Raw genomic sequence first — 21,383 nt, 5'->3', positions numbered from 1 at the left:
ACATTGACTTTAAATTTTCATTAAGGTACATTGGACACACTTTTAAGTGCTTGCATCATAAGTAGGCTGACTTGTGATCAATTTAAATACTTTTTACATGTAATTGCTCCTATTATTGGTGGCACGGATACTCAGCATCATTAGGAAAACTCACCAGCAATCTTCTTAAAGGTTTTTAATTTCAATTCTGCCAGAATAGTGTCACCCGAGTTACATAATTTGCATCACAGTGTGTTTCTTGCTCCCAGGAGCCCAGTTCTCGTTTATCATTATTAAAGTTATTGCTTCTCTTGAGGCGTAGCTGGGCTGTGGTGTTTGATAACTTGGAGCGATTGATTACAGATTCAGATTACTTTCTTGCTCAGTGGTGATTGTGTCCTCATGGCCTAGAAATTAGGAACGCTAATGTTCCTTAAATGAGATGAATAAAGTAGCATTTTTGATGTTTATTTAAAAACTAACTGATATATAAATAATTATATTTGTGTTATTAAATGTATTTTATATGTATTTATTACATTTTTTAATTTATTATTTATATTTAAATATTTAGCTTACTGATTTATTCATTTATTTGTTTATTAAAATTCTATATTTTGCTGACTCTGTACAAATCTGTACAGATTTGTAACTATTTATTTATTTATATTTATTTATGACATTTAGCTCCTTTATATTTAACGTTTGTTTTCTGTAGTTTTTTATATTTAATATTTTGCTAACTGTCTGCATAGATTTGTAACATTTATTTGTTTACTTAAATGTAATGTTTTGATGACTATCTGTACAGATTTGAAACCATTTATTTATATTTATATTTAATTATTTATATTATATTTATATTTATATTTAGTTCACTTTTTTTCTGTACAAATTTATTTGTTTATATTTAATATTTTGCTAACTCTCTGCACATATTTATTGATTTATTTGTTTATTTATTTATAGCTAACTTTATCTGTACAGATTTGTCACTATTTATTTATTTATTTTTATTTTAAATTTTTAAATGTATTGATTTAAAGAGTCATTACTGGTAATCAGCATAATTTCCTTGTGGAAAGTCATCAACAATTCCCAGCTGCTCTCTGACCTTTAAATGCTGCAATCGAACGACTAGCCTTTGATTTACAGCACATTAATACAACCCTCAATCATTAGCGGATAGAAGAATAGTGCATCTGAAACGAAGTGTCAATCCAATGGGAATCAATTTGGAGAGGTGTCCAAAAAAGGTGTTTTCCTAGCACTTCCCCAGAGGATTTTAGTGCTGATACTTGTGAACTGTCCTGGAATCCATTAGATCAGCTGTGGTGTCCTCTGCGGATTGTCGAGGTTACCAGGTTAGCTTCGGCTCACTGTCGTACAGTGTATTTGATTAATGAAGGTGCTGAAACTCCGCCTCATTCCTGGTGTACAATAGGCTCACGGCTGCGGCTTACAGCTCCCCTGAGCTTTACTTGACAATAGCTACAGAACATTAGTGTTCCCCAGTTGGCCTTTGTGTGAGAGGACCAGACCCAGATATTTCTTATGTTTTGACAGGACTGATTTAAACATTCATCCCTGAGGAGACCTCCTCATCCAACTCATCAGCTCTCCCAGTGTGTTTTCTCCTTTCTTCTGTCTCCTTTTTTATTTCTGTTCTATTGCCACTCACATCAGTGTCAGAACATGACCTGCATGTTTATTACGTTGAGAAAGTTTTGTGTTAGAATTCCCATTCATCTCAATGGTTGTTGCTCAGCGACTGCCATCTTTGCTCATGGGCCCTTGGTTCTGAAACTGGTAATATATATATATATATTCTGTATATATTTTTTCCATTGTCCTAAACCCTAGCAACTATCCTGGTCTGTGATGTCACAAGGCAGCAATTCAATAAAATATCTGTAATTTATATGTTGTTTTGGCACAAAATGACATTAATGGCAAAAAATGCTTTTTGAGTGCAGATGGTATAGTTTCTTACCTGCTGGCAGTAACCGGACTAGCCAAACTTTGACCCCTTGGTATTTATCATTCTCATTTATTCTGCTTAGTTCAGTATTCACACTGGCTCCAGAGTGGATATTTAAACATAAATATCACCAGATGGTCCCGTTGGCTCAAAACGGCCATCATAGTTCCATAGCTACATCATGGTCAGGAAACTAAAGACCGTTTCTGCCTCTAAGCCACTTTTCTTGGTACCAATAGCCTAAATGTTTAACAAATTCAATTACAAGCTGATGATTGTGTTGAATACATAGCTTGGCCACACAGTGTTGGATGGATCATACACATCTGTGTGACCTGTTCTGGGATCTATAATATATAAAGTATGTAATATCTTCTTTAATATATAAAGCATGTAAGATCATATATTCAGTTGATCAAAGTTGAATGGACAAATGTCTCAGAATTTCTCCTTCACTGATTTTGTCACTCTCTCCATCAGGCACATCAAGGAATGCAAGAGCTTCCCTCAAGACAGCAGAGAGAATTCTTCAGAAGCTGAGAGGAAGAACTGAGTTCACTCTTCTACTGACCATCAAACAGGAGAAATTCAGCTCCGGAGTGCTGCTGTCCATCCACTATGGAGATCAGAGGTATCTTATCTATCTATCTCTCTCTGTCTGTCCATCCCTTCATCCATCCGTCTGTCTATCTGTGTTTCTTTTTGTCTCTCCATCCATTCCATCTCTCTCTACCTATCTATCTATCTATCTATATATCTATCTATCTATCTATCTATCTATCTATCTATCTATCTATCTATCTATCTATCTATCTATCTATCTATCTATCTATCTATCTATCTATCTATCTGTCTGTCTGTCTGTCTGTCTGTCTTTTCGTCTGTCCATCTATTCCATCTGTTGGTTGATCAGTCGATCAGTCTGTCCGTCCACCATCCAATCCTCCCACCCTCCTTCTGTCCATCCATCCATCCATCCCTCCTTCATCCCTCCTTCCATCCATCCCTCCCTCCCTCCTTCCTTCCTCCTTACATCCATCCATCCATCCATCCATTCATCCATTCGTCCATCCACCCCTCAGCTTGTCTATCTATTTTGACTGTCTGTGCTTTCATTCTTGCGGTAGGCTTTTGCTCCTGTAAAACCTTCTTTCAATTTTTTTTCTGTTTTGATTTACTGTTCCTCAGAGGAACACATAATCTGTTCTCCTGATAGAATGTCTGTAACACTTCTGATTGGGGTGTCCACTGACATTTCTTAAACACACACAGTATTGATTTTACCACCTCTTTAAGGTCAGCACTTGGAGTCCAGGCCAGGAGATTCACGGATCACTGCTCCTCTTCACATTCATTCAAAACTCCTACATTCCCTTGAGCAGCATTATTCCCTGCTGCTTTGCCACATTCCAGAATTTAATAATGACTGCTTGGCAGCTTAACCTGCTGAAGTCTTGTGCATGGGGACATTAAGGCTAACAGTAAACATTTTGGCAGCTGTGATTTCCTGGAGTTCTTAGATTTCAAGCTTGATTATGACTTTTCACAAGGGTAAATCTGTTTTCTTGGCTTCCTCCTCAGGTTTCTGGAAGTAGAGAGCAGCGGTCTGCGTAATGAGATCCGTCTCTTCTTCCAAACCTCAGACCAGCGGCAGCAGAGAGAGGTCTTCCCCTATAGTCTAGCAGATGGACATTGGCACAAAGTCTCCTTGGCATTCAGCGCCACCCAAGTGGTGCTCCATATTGACTGCAACAGGTGAATGGCTTGAGAAATACCAGAGATAGATTTGAATGCCTCATAGTAGTCCGTATCAATGTCCACTCATGTGCTGCTTTTTATTTATGCTTTCTTTCAGAATTTACGAAAGGATTGTGGAGATGCCATCTATGGACTTTCCCAGAGGAACAAACATCTGGCTTGGTCAAAGAAATGACGCCCATGGGTTTTTCAGGGTACAACATAATCTTGTAAATTTAAAATAGACCATACAATATGCAAAACTGTACATTTGTCTTGTCTACATCTCTGACTTTCTTTCTACCATGTCTTTCTCTCAGGGAGTGATGCAAAATGTTCAGTTGGTAGTCGTACCCCATGGATACATCGTCCAATGTCCAGATCTCAACCGTAGTAAGTGCATACTCTCAGAAAAAAATAACTATGCACTTTGTTTACTTGCTGATCTGGAAATGCTATTAATGCATGTCCACCACTTTTGCAGCTTGTCCCACTTGTAATGATTTCCATGGGCTGGTTCAGAAGATCATGGAACTTCAAGATATTTTGGCTAAAACATCACACAAGGTAAGTTTTTATTATTCTGTGCTAATGCAAAACAGTTGTTCATTTTTGTCACAGTTTCATTAATTTCATTCTGTGCAATGAATTTAAATTAGTAATTTTTGTTGAAGGTTATTTAATCAATTTGCATTGGGGCTACATGAATAATAAATAAATAATTTGAGCAGCGAAATTCCAGTTTCCAGCATGCATTGCATGGAACTTGATGAGAAGTGTACATGTTGAAATTAAGTGTTATTTTTGAGTTTTTGAGCAAAATGACAAAAAAGACTGAAAATGACTTTAAATGAGGGCTACAATTTCAATGCTATTTCAGTACTAGTACTACCAATACTATTTCTACTCGAAAATTTTACATTTAATTCAGTGTTACTTGTGGTTTCTTTGTAATTAATTCTAAAATGTACTAGGTATTCGGTTAGTTTATTCTGTCTCATTTTATTGGTGCTTACTTGATTCTCTTTCCACTATGCAAGGTTTATAGTGTGGGTTTGGATGTCAGTAGTTTTATGTGCTATGTGCCTTCATAAATCTCTTATTTCCCTCTCCTTCTAACATTTTTTTTTGCTTGCTCATCATTTTTTATATCGCCTCCCTCTATTGATTCATCATTCAGTCTCACCCTCTCTTCTTTCCCATGTCTTCATTGTGCTGTAGTTGGCATTTGCCGAAGATAAGATGAAGTACTTGGATAGCTGTTACTGTGAGAGGACATGCACCCTAAATGGAGAGATATACAGGGACGATGATGCTTGGATAGATGGATGCAGAAATTGCACATGCTCAGTAAGTTCATGTATTGCCTGGATGGGGTGAATTGGAATTTAAAAAAGAGATGGCTCTCCAAACTACAAACTCAAGAACCATTCACAATTAAAGCAATTTTCAGCGACAAAGCAACTGGAAGTCATTCCATTCAGTAAAAGCTGAGACAACATGACTGACAGTACAAATTATGCAAATGAGCAGTGATGTGATGTGACTACTACTGCTGCTACTACTGTGGGAGCTTGTTTCCACAGTATCCTACAGAGCCTCTAAGAGGATATGAGGATGTAAAAAATATGAGATAAGAGGAAAAATTATATTTCAATGCCTTTGCATTCTCTCACAAAACTATAAAAAAAAATTACCATCACCAAGTCCTTCCCATCAACAGCTCCAAGATATCCAAACTCATTATACATTCACTGAAGATAAGATGTTAAGATTTGCTTTCATGTATGAGAATCATGAGGTTTCAGTTTATAATTTAATGTTAAAATTTTGTATAATAATATGCATTGATATTAATATCTTTATTTATTAATATTTATTTACAGTAATATGTTTATCAATGTTTATTTTTATATATTTTTTTATTTTTCTTACACCATTGGCATTTTTGTAAATATTTTTACTGGAAAACTAGACAAAAAAATACTAAATATTTATCAATAAACCGTACAGAAAGTTGGCAAGTTAAGCTGTTTTGTCACCGTCAGTGTGGAAACGCACACCCTCAAGATTAGTTGCTTCACACCTTAATATTTGTTGAGCTTTGTTTTAGTTATGAAGATTTTGAAGACATAACATTCTGATTTGCCATCAGCATTCATGACAGTCACTGTCTGATTCTGTAATTTTATGTTACAGAATCGTGTGATTGTGAAGCTCTTTTATTGATGATGATGGTGTGTGTGTGTGTTTTTTCCACCTACAGAATGGTACAGTGGAGTGTGAGAGTATTTTCTGCCCACCACCTCAGTGTTCCCCTGATACAGCTCCAATCTACATGCCTGGAGCTTGCTGTAAAGAATGCCAGTGTGAGTATACACACAAACACACACACACACACACGCACACATGCACGCAAAAAAATTGAGGCCATGCATCTATAAAGGTGCATATTTTTTTTTACAACTTTTCTTCTCTCTCCCTTTGTTTCATGTTTGCTCCTTTATATCTCCATCATCTCTCTTTGCTATCTTTCTTTCCACCAAAATTTTTTATATAATCATGCCGCGGTCTTGATGACAAACTGACCACATCCCAGTGTTGCTAGGATACCGCTGCCACAAATGCGAATGTCAACACACACACAACGCAGTCACACACTTTCTCTGGTATCATTAATAATTCAAGGCCAGTGTGCAGTATGTTGTGTTTGAGTGAGCAGAGCTAATATGCAGAAGCTAATAGCAGTTTGACTGATGACCAGGGCTTTATTTAACATTGCGCTCTGGTAGGCTTAATCTAACATGCTTGTCCGATCGATGGTTACTGGTTCACATTCTAAAGCACTTTGTTTTGGCTCTGTCCTCTTAATTTCTTGTCTGGATCTCATTTTTGCTTTTTTTTCTCTTTATATCTTTTCGGCTTTAGCCGTGTGTCTGTTCAGAGGAAGGGTGTACGTGGAAGGTGATCGTAAGAGCGTACATGACTCTGAGGGAAACTGTCTGCTGTTTGAATGCAGGGTAAGTATTAGTGGAACTGCAGACCAGTGGTCTGAACATTTTTAACAGACCCAGACAAAATCTGACTTTGTGCATTTTTTTTGCTCTTATTTTTGGAGGAAAACGTCCAAATTCTGTTGGCTGGATATTCTAATTGGATTCCCATGAATGATATGAATTCAGATTCTGCAGAAATCTGAATTCTGCTGGCGAAGATTGTGACTTGTTCTGGTTATGATTTGCAATCCCAAGCAGTGTTTGAACCAGAATTTGAATTCTACCTCGGCCTAATTATGAATCTGAATTCCAAAGCGGTTGAATGTCTGAGCCTGGTTGTAAATTTGAATTTCAGGCAGCATTTGAATTTGAATTCTGTCTGTGCCTGGTTGTAAATTTGAATTTCAGGCAACATTTGAATTTGAATTCTATCTGTGCCTGGTTATGAATTAGAATTTCAGGCAGAATATGAATTCTGTCTCTGCCTGGTTATGAATTCAGTCAGAATTTTTATAAATTTTGTATGGGCCTGGTTATAAATTGGATTTCAGGCAGAGTTTGAATTCTGACTGAGCTTGTCCATAAATTTGAATTCCAAGCAGCATTTGATTTTGAAAATCCATATTTGATTTGAACATGATAGCTGGTTTCTAGCTCATCCAAGCTGATCATTAACTGGTTTGTCCAAATGTTCCAAAAACCATCTAGACCATCATGGAAGTTGGTTTGTTGCTTGAACCAGCTTAAAAACAGCTACCATGTTTCAAAACTAGCATCTAGCATCATAAGTTGGATTTTCCCAGCAGAGTTAGTGTTTTATTTGCAGGATAAATTGAATAAAAACTTGTGTGTTTTTGTATTTGCAGGATCGAAGTATGCATAGGGTTGAGATCACTTCTTGTCCAGAGCTAAACTGCCCGGAATCAGAGCAGATCACACTCACAGACCGCTGCTGCAAAGTGTGCAGAGGTGCAACACACTCACACACGCAGAAACAACACACACCCTCTACACTCCACTGATTGGAGTCAAATTAAGGGCAGCCACCTTTGACCACTGTGCACACAAACTTGATTTGTGCCCAACACCAAGGCCTTACACCACTCATCTATTTGTGCAGCCTTCACACATATAACTGCACACACATAACACCCAGTTTAACAGTTATACTTTAAAGGGCAGCATATGCTCAACTTTTAAACACCTTTCATAGTTCACAGATTGAGCATGTAGGTTTGCTCAGAAACGCGATTTGAATGGGATTTCAAACCACATATGAATATATCTTGAAACGGGTTTGTAAAATTCGGATTTCATGTGATTTTTTGCTGTTCACACATGTTAAATATGATCGGATTCCAATCGGAAATGCTCAAAAATCAGATTCTGACAGTCTGAACAAAGCTTAACACTTCTGAACTGATTTGTGAAATTGTTTTGTTAGGGTTGCTTTTTGTTTTGTTTTTGCTTTTTGTGTTTAATTTTAATTGTGTTTAATTGTATAATTTATATGAATATATAAGTGAAAATGCACATCTTGGCTCTTTGAGAACATTTTATTAACGTTTTTTTTATTTTTTATTTTTACCTTCACCAGCCCATTTATTCTCTCTATTAATTTGAGATCATATAAGCAAAATATCCTACTCTTAACAAGGATTTTTTATCAAAGACGATATCTTTATCTAATAAGATATCTAAATCACTGAAACAAGATCAGTTTATTGTTTTAAGTATAAACAAGTTAAAAACAAGTCCAGTAGGACAAAATACATTTATATTCAATATATAATTTCTGAAAACAAACTTTAATATCTTATGCAAATTTGCTTCTCAAGTAAACTGATCTTGTTTAATGGAGTCAAAAAAAGACAAATTAAAAGCTCATTAAGAAGTCATTTATTAACAATTATTAAATAATTAGTAAAATGCTATTTAAAAGGATTTTAGATGGTGTATCGCTTGTCACACCGCAGGATATGCAATGTCCCAAAAGTGTTTCACATCGACTAGCCAGGCGTAGGTGAACAAGAAATCCTCCCAGTTGAATGTAAAGTGTCTTTTAACTATTAGTACAAACTGGAAATTTGTCCACATATGAAAAATTGCGTAAATATAATGCATAAATTATAAATGTCAGGTTATGCATTGCAAAGCACTTCTACTCTGTCTATTTCACTTCCAGGGCATGATTTCTGTGCTGAAGGTCACAGCCGCAATTGTATGGAGAATTCGGACTGCATTAACCTAGAAGCAGGAGCTTTCTGCAGCTGTAAAGAAGGATACCATGCACTCAGGGACGACAGCGCCTACTGCCAAGGTATACAAACTTCCATTGACAAACATGCCAATAATTGATGTATGTTTCTAAACACTATACAAACAAATGAAACTCTAAATCCATCAAACCCTCCATAGCACCTGTTATTTGACCCCACAGATTTGCTTGCTAGAAATTTTTGTTTTGTATAAGTGAATAACAAGGCTTTCACAAATCACTAAATTGCCTGCAATCACAGATGGAGGAGTTGCCGATGAAAGCTGTTGACTGGTGATTACTTAGTGTTTCGCTGAATTATCCTTACAGCTGTAATTAATGCATTGTAAACCCTAGAGTTCATGCTGTGCGAGTGTGTGTACAGATGTGAAGGAGGGTTCCTGTGGCTCGCTGGCTTTTAATAGGCTGTACCAAAAAAGGGGTGTCTATTTACATTTAGTTAAAAGTGGCTGTAAATCATCAGCTCTAGTGGTGCAGATGGATAAGTGCGTGTCATTGGCTTTTTGACGCTATCGACCCGGGTGATACGAGATTTGAAAAGGGAGGAAAAAAAAGTTTGGCAAAAAGCGGGATCGAACCCGGGTCGATTGCGTCAAAAAGTCAAAGACATGCACTTATCTATCTGCACCACTGGAACTGATGGTTTATAACTGCTTTTAACTAAATGTAAATATACACTCCGTATTTTTTATTCCATAGTAAGGGCAGCTGGTTCTTCCTGTATACGTTGATTGACAGATGTCTCGTCCAGTCAGCGGTGAGTAATCCCAAACCAATGGCGCTGTCTCAAACTATACCTACCTCTTCCGGTTTGTCTGATTTGTCGTTGTGTTTTCTGAATTGTTCATTTGTTTTCGGATTTGTCGTTGTGTTTTCTGACTTGTTATTTTGTTTTCGAATTTGTCATTGTGTTTTCTGACTTGTTATAATGTTTTCTGAATTGTTGTTGTGTTTTCTGAATTGTTATTTTGTTTTTTAGACTTGCATTTGCGTTTGTAATTAGTTATTTTGTTTTCAGAATTGTGATTTGCTTTGCACTTCTAAATTGTGATTTATTTGAGATATCACACAATTGTGATATCTCTTTTCACACATAAGTTCAATTACTATTTATAGTTTTACCTTAGTGTTGCCTGTAAACGTGCCTCTGTGTAACAAGAGGTTCACTTTTGGTTAAAAGATTTTTAAGTCCTGTTAAAGGAATAATTCACCCGAAAATAACAAATTTCTGACAATTTACTCACCCTCAGGCCATCCAAGATGTAAATGAGTTTGTTTCTTCATTAGAACAGATTTGGAGAAATGTAGCATTACATCATTTGCTTACCAATGGAGCCATTGCAGTGAATGGGTGCCGTCAGAATGAGAGTCCAAACAGCTGATAAAACTCAATAATCCACAAGTAATCCACACGACTCCAGTCCATCAATTAATGTCTTGTGAAGCAAAAAGCTGCATGTTTGTTATAAACAGTTTTGACTTCCCTCTAAGATTTCAAGGCATTTATCTGAAAGCATCTTAATTGAAAACCTTAAACTGTGAACGATCAATTGTGATGACTGCACTTTAAAGTGTCGAACAGCTTGCTTTGTCTTAATATGACTCTCACCTTTGTCACTGTGAGTCACTGTAGGATGCTTCCAGCATAGACAATCAATTTTGGGGGAAGTCACATTAGAAAAATTTTTGGTCACCAGAAATGCACAGAAAGCTTCGGCAAGTGTCTGAATGAATTTATATAACACAGTTGTTACAGTAATGTGGCTCCAAGCCTCAGTTTGACTTGATAAAATCTGAGACACATCTGTGAGGACCTGCTGGGTGATAATAGCACTCTTTATCAAGCACCGTTGGACTCTTTTAGCATTTGGAAATATGTTGATTTTCCCTGTTTTGATACCAGGTCAGGAAAGATCCACAGAAACATGGAAAAATCTCTCTTTGTGTTTATGCTTTTTTGCTGTAATTAATCAGTGACTTTTAGCTTACTTATTTTTGTCTCGCACATAAAATTACATAACTGACAATGGTCTCTATATGAAAGACTTTGTCTTGTTAGCTTGTGAAAAATTCTGTATGTTTGCATGGACTGTTGCAGTCGTAGTTTGTAGCAGCCTCAGGCTTATGAATAATACCAGTGCCATGTCGGCTCTGAAATAAACTTTAAATTATTAATTTGGGATTCATATCTTCTAGAGCAAAAGTGGCTGAAAAAGGCATTACATTTTCAATTATAGAATAAATGAGTGAGTTTATTCTCCTCATTTTAAGCACTGAATGCTCCTCAGAAGACACATTGAGATAAGACTTTGAAGATATTCTCTCCACTATTCACTTTTAAACCAAACACACTGCTCTGATAGATTGCTATTATGTTTACACCATCTTAAAAAGACAAATTGACTTTAACAGTCCATTGCTAAAGCTACTGGTGGGCAAAGGCTATTATTAGAATTATTATTTCTCAAAAAGTGGTTGTTATGCCTCTGCATTAATAAGACTTGTTTTCAGAGAATATATCTCGATTTTTTTATTTTATTTTATTGTGTTTTATTTTTATTTTATTTCATTATTTGATTTGATTTGATTTTTCATTTTTCCTGCAACCCAAAATGGACCCTAGATGAGACAAGTTGGTTGGTTGCTTGGATGGATGGATGGATTTTTATTTTAAGAATAAATCTCACAAAAATCTGCTTTATGCTTACATTTGCTATTGGGGTAAAAAAAGATCAACTTAAAGATTAAAAAAGATCAACTTAAACGTAAACATTTTCTGAAAACAAGTTGTATTCTGAAACAAATGTTTTAATTTATTTTATTTATCAAATATATCTTTTAAGGATATTAAAAGGATATTTTCTATTAGAAAAGAGACAATATGCTGATTAAGAGCATGAGTTTGTGCTGTGTAGATTTAAACAGAGAAAAAAGTTGTGAGGAAGATTATATAAAGTGTTCTCGAGGAGGAGAGAGTGGGTGGACCAAAAGACAAGTGTGTATCTATGAAAAGTGTAAGAGAAAAAGCTGGAGGCTGAGAAAGTGAAAAGGACAGAAAGTGAAAGTTCTAGAAGTGCTCTGTGTTTTGTTAATGCACTTTAAGGACTGAATTGAGTCACACATACAGTAGGCCTACAGTACATTATTTTCAAAAGATATTCAACAATAATCCACAAGTAATCCACACGACTCCAGTCCATCAATTAATGTCTTGTGAAGCAAAAAGCTGCATGTTTGTTATAAACAGTTTTGACTTCCCTCTAAGATTTCAAGGCATTTATCTGAAAGCATCTTAATTGAAAACCTTAAACTGTGAACGATCAATTGTGATGACTGCACTTTAAAGTGTCGAACAGCTTGCTTTGTCTTAATATGACTCTCACCTTTGTCACTGTGAGTCACTGTAGGATGCTTCCAGCATAGACAATCAATTTTGGGGGAAGTCACATTAGAAAAATTTTTGGTCACCAGAAATGCACAGAAAGCTTCGGCAAGTGTCTGAATGAATTTATACAACACAGTTGTTACAGTAATGTGGCTCCAAGCCTCAGTTTGACTTGATAAAATCTGAGACACATCTGTGAGGACCTGCTGGGTGATAATAGCACTCTTTATCAAGCACCGTTGGACTCTTTTAGCATTTGGAAATATGTTGATTTTCCCTGTTTTGATACCAGGTCAGGAAAGATCCACAGAAACATGGAAAAATCTCTGTATGTGTTTATGCTTTTTTGCTGTAGTTAATCAGTGACTTTTAGCTTACTTATTTTTGTCTCGCACATAAAATTACATAACTGACAATGGTCTCTATATGAAAGACTTTGTCTTGTTAGCTTGTGAAAAATTCTGTATGTTTGCATGGACTGTTGCAGTCGTAGTTTGTAGCAGCCTCAGGCTTATGAATAATACCAGTGCCATGTCGGCTCTGAAATAAACTTTAAATTATTAATTTGGGATTCATATCTTCTAGAGCAAAAGTGGCTGAAAAAGGCATTACATTTTCAATTATAGAATAAATGAGTGAGTTTATTCTCCTCATTTTAAGCACTGAATGCTCCTCAGAAGACACATTGAGATAAGACTTTGAAGATATTCTCTCCACTATTCACTTTTAAACCAAACACACTGCTCTGATAGATTGCTATTATGTTTACACCATCTTAAAAAGACAAATTGACTTTAACAGTCCATTGCTAAAGCTACTGGTGAGCAAAGGCTATTATTAGAATTATTATTTCTCAAAAAGTGGTTGTTATGCCTCTGCATTAATAAGACTTGTTTTCAGAGAATATATCTTGATTTTTTTATTTTATTTTATTGTGTTTTATTTTTATTTTATTTCATTATTTGATTTGATTTGATTTTTCATTTTGCCTGCAACCCAAAATGGACCCTAGATGGGACAAGTTGGTTGGTTGCTTGGATGGATGGATGGATTTTTATTTTAAGAATAAATCTCACAAAAATCTGCTTTATGCTTACATTTGCTATTGGGGTAAAAAAGATCAACTTAAAGATTAAAAAAGATCAACTTAAACGTAAACATTTTCTGAAAACAAGTTGTAATCTGAAACAAATGTTTTAATTTATTTTATTTATCAAATATATCTTTTAAGGATATTAAAAGGAAATTTTCTATTAGAAAAGAGACAATATGCTGATTAAGAGCATGAGTTTGTGCTGTGTAGATTTAAACAGAGAAAAAAGTTGTGAGGAAGATTATATAAAGTGTTCTCGAGGAGGAGAGAGTGGGTGGACCAAAAGACAAGTGTGTATCTATGAAAAGTGTAAGAGAAAAAGCTGGAGGCTGAGAAAGTGAAAAGGACAGAAAGTGAAAGGTCTAGAAGTGCTCTGTGTTTTGTTAATGCACTTTAAGGACTGAATTGAGTCACACATACAGTAGGCCTACAGTACATTATTTTCAAAAGATATTCAAACCACTTTCTCTTTATTATAGGTGTATTTGTATTATTTCTATCATCAAGGCTGCTAAAGTTTCAGGTAGATGTACAAGAAGTTGACAAGTGTGTATCTATGAAAAGTGTAAGAGAAAAAGCTGGAGGCTGAGAAAGTGAAAAGGACAGAAAGTGAAAGTTCTAGAAGTGCTCTGTGTTTTGTTAATGCACTTTAAGGACTGAATTGAGTCACACATACAGTAGGCCTACAGTACATTATTTTCAAAAGATATTCAAACCACTTTCTCTTTATTATAGGTGTATTTGTATTATTTCTATCATCAAGGCTGCTAAAGTTTCAGGTAGATGTACAAGAAGTATAAAGCAGTACTTTATTTACTTTTTTCATGGAAGACAGGGAGTCATATGAGATCTGAGGCGACAAACGTATAATGGCATAATTTAATTATTTGTGCTTCCCCTTAAATATTCATCAAAACATTCAAACATGGTGTTGGTGTTCCTGCTACTTTACAGTCTTAGCAGTTTCCTGCAGCAGTGTGAACAGTAATGTTCTTTGTACAACAGAACGCTTATGATGTAATGACTGGATCTTCCAGCAATTGATTGCAGCTGCAGTGTGAATGGTGGTTTTTGGCACTGCTTCTTCCCAAATGTTTTGAAAACCGTGTTGTGTGTATAGTACAGAGTGTGTCATGTGTTCTGCTATGGTTGCAGATATCGATGAGTGTGCAGAGGGGAAACACTACTGCAGGGAGAACACAATGTGTATGAACACACCCGGCTCCTTTATGTGTGTCTGCAACACCGACTATGTCCGGATTGATGATTACTCCTGCACAGGTGAGTACAGAAATCATTAAAATGTGCTTTTTTTCACCATGGACTTATTAACTTAGATAGAGACCCATGGCTTAATGTGTCTGGAGTGTTAATAATTAGGTCATGGCTCCAGGCCATTAAAATATGTTTAAAGTCCCCATAAATTAATCTAATATGCCACATTTGGCACTCATTCACTAATTGTTTTTTAACTCATTAAAAAAAATTAGCATTTGTTAATGAGTAGATGGAATTTAAAAATCATAGAAGAATCATATAAATAAATTTAAGTATTTTAATAATGTTATATGTCAATTAATATTGTATTATATGGATGCAGCTACTATATTTAATATTTTAATATAATAAATATTTTAATATTTAATATTTCAATTTTTTTTTTACTGTTTTTGAAAGTAGTCTGTTAAGTACATCAAGGCTGTATTTATTTGATGAAAAATACAGTAAAAACAGTAATATTGTAAAATATTATTACAATTACATTCTAATATACTTTTTTAGTTTTTATTTGAAACAGACCTAGGTAAACCTAGTAGCCAATTTCTTTATTTACAGTGTAGTGTAATTTTAGCTGTTTTTGTCATTTGTTTTATTATTTTAATATGAGTAAAAACAGAAATCAATTTAATTGAATTATTAATATTTAATATTAATATAATAAATAAAATGTGATATTTCCATTGATGATTGGTTGAAAGCCTTGCGTCTGTTGTTGATTGGCTCAAAGCTGTGTATCTGCTTCTGTAATTACTTAGCGTCTCAGTGAGGCTGGCTTTCTGATGACAAAACATTATTATTTTCAATTATTCATGTGTGCAGTCACACAGAGAAAAATATTGCATATTTTGCCTGTGGGATTATTATGAGATAATCTGTAGGCTGCAGCCACATCAGTTGTAACTGGAATTCATTTAATATGAAGCTGCAATAGACGTTACCTGGTTTAAAACAAAAGCACTTTTAATCAGCCGATCGTTTTTTAATTTAAAACATCAGAAGTTATTGGAATTACTGTAATTATTTTAATTGTGCTCCACTTTTTCCATATCTGCTCATTAAAGCTCTGTCTTGCCTTCATGATCGACTCACTGATATTTACTAATTGCATCCTTTACTAGGCAATGAACAAACTTGTAGGCATGATAATAGGTTTTGTCAGATATTCAAGAAAAGAATATATGCAGTTAATAACAGAAATTATGGGGTTTCTACTTCTCCTTTCTTTCTGTGTCTCACAGAATATTCATTAGTTCCCCTTGAGCAGTCAGCAGATGTTAAACTTAAAATTACATTAGTCTCCAATCATTTATTTATGTGCTATTCTGGACAGAGCTGCCCATGTAAATGTTCCTTCAAAGATCAGAGAGATTTCACCTTTTCAAGGAATAGTTCACCTTGAAGTTAAAATTGTCATTGTTTACTCACACTCATGTCGTTTCAATTCTGTGTGACTTTCTTTGCACCAAAGGAGTTGTTTTGAAGAATGTTCATGTTGTTCTATTGCATACAAGTGATCCATATGCATCATTCACTATATTCAAAGTCTTCTATAGCCATATGATATGGTTTAATCTGATATATAAAAGTTTAAAGACTTTTCGCAACCATGGTCACATTCACTTACACTGTGGAAAAGAGCAGCTTGGACGTTCTGCTAAACAACTTCTTTTGTGTTCCACAGAATAAAGAAGTCATACAGGCTTCAAAAGACATGAGGATGAGTAAATGATTTAGATTTTTGGATGAACTATATCCCTTTCATGCACAAACACAAAGAATCATCTGTTCCAAATGCGATTTTGTTGCATGCTTGAGAAATAGCATTTCTGTCTGTAAGAATGAATAAGGTTTTTGGCACCCTGTTCAAGCGTTCAGACTGAATATGTGATCTGGTTAAGGTTCCTTAAGTCAGCATAAAAACACACAGCCAATCAGTATCATTAATCAGTTAAAGTGCATTTTAATGAGATTATTTAATGACATTTTAATGAGAGTGATTAAAAGATTTATGACTAAAGTAGATTAGGCAGTTTTGCTTCACTGGAGGATGGGTTTGAGGAGATGGAAAGTGATGTGCGTTGAAGAAAAAAACACCAGACAGGTGTAAACACTGGGATTTGGAGAGATAAAAGAATAAGTAAGATGCTGTTGCTTGCATTGCTTATGTGAGTATATGTGAGTAAATTTTTCATCTGGTTGCTGACAGATCTGCCCATCTGGAAGATAGAAGGTACATGAATATGTGTGAGGCAAGGAGAGAAAAGCTTTGTTAATGTGAGTAATTAGGAGGATAATTGGTGTCGTTTTAGCTGTCATGGGCAGATGAGTCAACACAGATGAGAAATCAGAACACACAAACATGTCCACTGTGAGGGATTCATCTCAGTCAAACGCTGCTTGGCATGACTGTAATATCACTGATTGAGGTAAACAGAGCTTATGTCAAGGGAGCCAATGGAGCTGATATTGGACCAAATTGATTATTGGCTTTAATTTCATACTTTTTTCATACGCTATTTTTTCTTTTGGATCTTCACATTAGATAAAAAATGCTAAATAAATCCTTTGAAATGCTACAGTTAAATTTAGGTGTTACAACATTATAATGTGCAATTTGAAAGTCTTTTTAAGTTTTAAGTATTACATTTTAAATATTAAAATTAAAAAATATATTAAACTTGAAATATTAAGTAAGTGTTAGATGAATGTAAAGGTTTTCTAAATTTGCACAATTAAATATCTAATATAGGCCAGCATGCACAATTAAATATTTAATATAACATATAAATTGACCAACACTGATAAATTTAAAAATCTCTAATATCGGTTGATAGTCGATATTGTATTGGCATATATTATGCATCCCTAATCAGTCCTCTTGGACCAAATACAAAGTTAGATTTTTGCTTCTCTGTTATAAGTTTTGTTTTAGATCTCTCTCTTTTGATTGGTCAGTATGATTTATTTATGAGGTTCACTGAAGTTTCACCAACATTTCCACAGTAACTTCACCAATCTCTGTGAAAGTCTCTCCGATTCCGATTCCGAACTCCTGGCTGCTGTGGGAACATTTTTCCCCAAAGAGAAATATTAATTACAGAGGCTCTGCAGCAGAAGACCTTTCATTGGCATTTCAAGCAGGCTGAATGAAGCCTTTCTTTTAGTATGGGGTCATCTGGAGGTCATTGTAAGACTGTAACATTGTGAGATGATTGCTGAACGTTTCATGATAAATTTCAATGCAAAATTGAGTATTATTATTATTATTATTATTATACTGTGAATAATATATAATATATAAATATTTTAGTGATTTGATTGAGTAATTTATGAGGAAATGAAAAATTACTATTAAAAATTAAAGTTTGTGTGTTGGTGACAAAAAATAAACCTTGAATTTTAAGTGAAAGTCAAGGAAAAATATAAAGGAAAAGGCTCAAAAATGAAAAATGCATAGTTTATTATGTTCAATTAATTAAAAAAATCAATCAATCAAACATTACTCAGTGTCACATGATCCTACAGAAATCATTGTAATATGTTAATTTGGTGCTCAAAAATCATGTATTTATTATCAGTGTTGAAAATATTTAATATTTTTTGGAAACGGTGATACAGTACCAATCAAAAGTTTGGAATAAGTAATTAAAAAAAGAAAATAAATTAATACTGTACCTTTATTCAACAAGGATGTATTAAATTGATCAAAAGTGACAGTAAAGACATTTATAATATTACAAAATATTTCTAATTCAAATGCACGCTGTTCATTTTAATGATCTAATCAAAGAATCCTGAATTTATTTATATACATATTTTTTATTTTTAACTGAACATCATAAACTATAGCCCTTTTACAGTTTTTTGAGACTTTGCTTCCCAGATAGTCTAAGTGCAAAAAAACTCTTTGACAGCATCTCAAATGCGCAGACAACCTTCAACAAAGACTGTGACATATTATTTTTGTACAGTAGTGTCAGTAATTCCCTAAGCACCGTAATCATGCGCATCTGACTCCTACCTCTTTCCATGTTTTTATTCTTTCTTTCTGTCTTTTTTTCGTTCCTTCTGCTTGTTTTTGATCTTTGAGTTGGAATTGTATTCCCTCTGAGAGAAACAGCAGCAAGGAAGATGAAAAGTGCCGAACGTGCAAAAAGTTTGAGGAAAGCGTGCAAACACACACTGATGCACATGCCTCTTGTGTTTTCAGAGCACGACGAGTGTGTGCATGAACTGAATACCTGTGACAAAAACGCTCTTTGCTTCAATATGGTTGGCGGACACAGTTGCTCCTGTAAACCAGGGTATGTCGGTAACGGAACCGTCTGCAGAGGTAAGCACAAACATCTGAACTCTATCTGCGCACTGCACTTGTCACGGTTTTTGACAGAATCAAAATTCTTGATTTTCGATAACAAATTTAAATAACGTCAATGTAAATATTAATATGAATGTATTCATAAGGTTAAAGGGATAGTCAACCCAAAAATGAAAATTCTGTCATTATTTACTCATTGTAGTTAAGTTAATATACTACTACTATTAATAATAATAATATATACCAATTTAGTTCAAACAAAGTATTTAATACTTTAGTTCAAATCAAGTAATTATTCCAAGTAAAGTAATAAAAATAAAGAGCAAAGAAATAAATTATAAGCAAATAGAACTTTAAAATGAACAGAACAAAGATATTGCTTTATGAATTATAAATTAACATAAATATGAAACATTTATATTAATTAATGTAAAAAAATTACAAGTATTTTTTTGTCATAGTAGATATTCAAGTAATTATATCATAATAGGATAATTAACAAAAGAACGAATTACAAGCAAATTAAAGAAATAGAAGAAAGCAATTGTCAGGTGTCAGGTTCATTAGACTGCATTTGCACTGCATGACCTAATGCATAATCCAGAATGTTACAATTTCTTGCCAAGACCAGCATTTTGACTGAAAACTTTTGACTGTGCATTTGACTCTCACATATAGATGCATACTGCAAATGGTACCATTAAAAAAATGGCATGTAGAAACATTTTTCATTTAGAATTTGCTAGTACATTTCACAGTTGATTACAAAGAAATGGCAAGTAACAATTAAACTTGACATTTTGAAAAATATATATTTTTTACAGTGTTCATCGCTATTCTGCACACGTGCATTAGCTCAGTTTTCAGAGACCAGGTTTTATTGGTATGGTGTAGTCCTGCTGAGATGTGTGTTGACCCCTGTGTCTTGTGTTTGATGTGCAGTGCTGTGTGAGGGCCAGTGTCTCAATGGAGGTTCCTGCGTCTCTCCAGATACCTGCGTCTGCCAGCAGGGCTTCACTGGAAAGAGATGTGAGACAGGTAAGACGCAATTAGGCCAGTGGAAGGACATTTCCTGTAACCTTTCAATAGAAGTCAGAGCAAGAAATTGGGAGTGGAGAAAAGTGTACAACATATTCTCATACTGTGATGTTGCCCCTCAAGTGTTTTCATATTATAGTGATGGAGTGAGTTGGTCGAAATATAGTGCTGTAGGAGCTGCAGAAGCTCGGAGAAGAGATTATTTATTTTTGATATTTTCCAGGCGAGTGAGGTACTTTACAAGAATGTGAACATGATCAAAAATGTCTCTATGTGGACTGTGTCATATTTCATGACACAGTGGATATGCATATTTGCTAGGAATTTGCTGATTAATGTCAAAGGATGATCTAAAGTGATGTTTGCAGATGTGCAACAAAAAAGTTGCTAAATTTATGATTGCATAGTATTATAATATATTTCTGTATTATAATACAGAATATAAACAAATGGGTGTTATTTCATAAATCAACAAATTTAATAAATAAATACATGTAATAAATTATTTAAAAAAGAAAAATAGAATTACTTGGTATAACTACTTTTTACAATAGTTTGAATTATAGTACAATCATAGATTTGAATTAGAGTAGAAGTTAAATATTATTATATATTGAAATGTATTATTATATTGCAATATTAATATAATTTGATGTAAATGAAGATTAATATAAAATAATACTAAAAATATAATATTGTAATATAATTATAACAATGATGGTTATAAAATTTGAATTATTATAAAAGTTAAATGTTTTCAGTAGTCGATATGCAAGTGAAATTCTGATCCTCGATAACATTTTTAACCCTTTAAATTTAAGTAAAATATTAATATAAATTGTTAACATTGATATAATATTTTAAGATATAATATTTTGTTGTAATGTAATTATGAATATGAATAATGTTTGCTTATTATTAATATTCTGTGGGTAGAAAGGTGACGTTATAACAAAACGAATCATCTCGGACTGTTCTTTCATTGTAATGACAATGAGATTCCTGTATCTGAGTATTTTATGTACTTATTTGTTGTTTCATTTACTGTAAATCACTGAGCTGTATTAAAAAAAATACAAAGACAATTTTTTTTAAAGATAAGGGGGAAAAATAAAAAGAAAGACCACAAAACATATTATTATTATTATTACAACAATATTTATTTATTTATTTATTTGAATGTCAATCAGCAAAATTCAGTGGTCAACTTTCAAGCATGTGATACAATGATATCCAATACAGCTTATCGTTGTATATACTATATTCTGTCATCAATGCAGCTTCTATTCATGAAACC

At 34.2% G+C, this 21,383-nt stretch overlaps 1 protein-coding gene across 2 annotated transcripts in view; it reads left to right on the top strand.

Annotated features, from left to right (window-relative positions):
• Positions 1 to 21,383, top strand: part of LOC107582716 (protein kinase C-binding protein NELL2-like) — a 43,907-nt gene that overhangs the window by 5,206 nt on the left and 17,318 nt on the right. Inside the window, exons 3-15 of one of the 2 annotated variants that reach the window (XM_016268785.1) lie at positions 2,441 to 2,591; positions 3,542 to 3,715; positions 3,816 to 3,912; positions 4,018 to 4,090; positions 4,182 to 4,264; positions 4,919 to 5,047; positions 5,964 to 6,066; positions 6,626 to 6,717; positions 7,560 to 7,662; positions 8,900 to 9,013; positions 14,605 to 14,730; positions 18,941 to 19,063; positions 19,991 to 20,086. In XM_016268785.1, coding sequence (XP_016124271.1) covers positions 2,441 to 2,591; positions 3,542 to 3,715; positions 3,816 to 3,912; positions 4,018 to 4,090; positions 4,182 to 4,264; positions 4,919 to 5,047; positions 5,964 to 6,066; positions 6,626 to 6,717; positions 7,560 to 7,662; positions 8,900 to 9,013; positions 14,605 to 14,730; positions 18,941 to 19,063; positions 19,991 to 20,086 — 1,464 coding nt within the window. Of the gene's footprint in view, positions 1 to 2,440; positions 2,592 to 3,541; positions 3,716 to 3,815; positions 3,913 to 4,017; positions 4,091 to 4,181; positions 4,265 to 4,918; positions 5,048 to 5,963; positions 6,067 to 6,625; positions 6,718 to 7,559; positions 7,663 to 8,878; positions 9,014 to 14,604; positions 14,731 to 18,940; positions 19,064 to 19,990; positions 20,087 to 21,383 lie in introns of both variants that reach the window. The other variant, XM_016268698.1, reaches the window with a different exon arrangement.

The sequence above is a fragment of the Sinocyclocheilus grahami genome, unplaced genomic scaffold (assembly GCF_001515645.1).
Source record: "Sinocyclocheilus grahami isolate Dianchi unplaced genomic scaffold, SAMN03320097.WGS_v1.1 scaffold1.1, whole genome shotgun sequence".
Lineage (NCBI taxonomy): Eukaryota > Metazoa > Chordata > Actinopteri > Cypriniformes > Cyprinidae > Sinocyclocheilus > Sinocyclocheilus grahami.
This window is presented reverse-complemented; position numbering and strand designations above follow the sequence as displayed.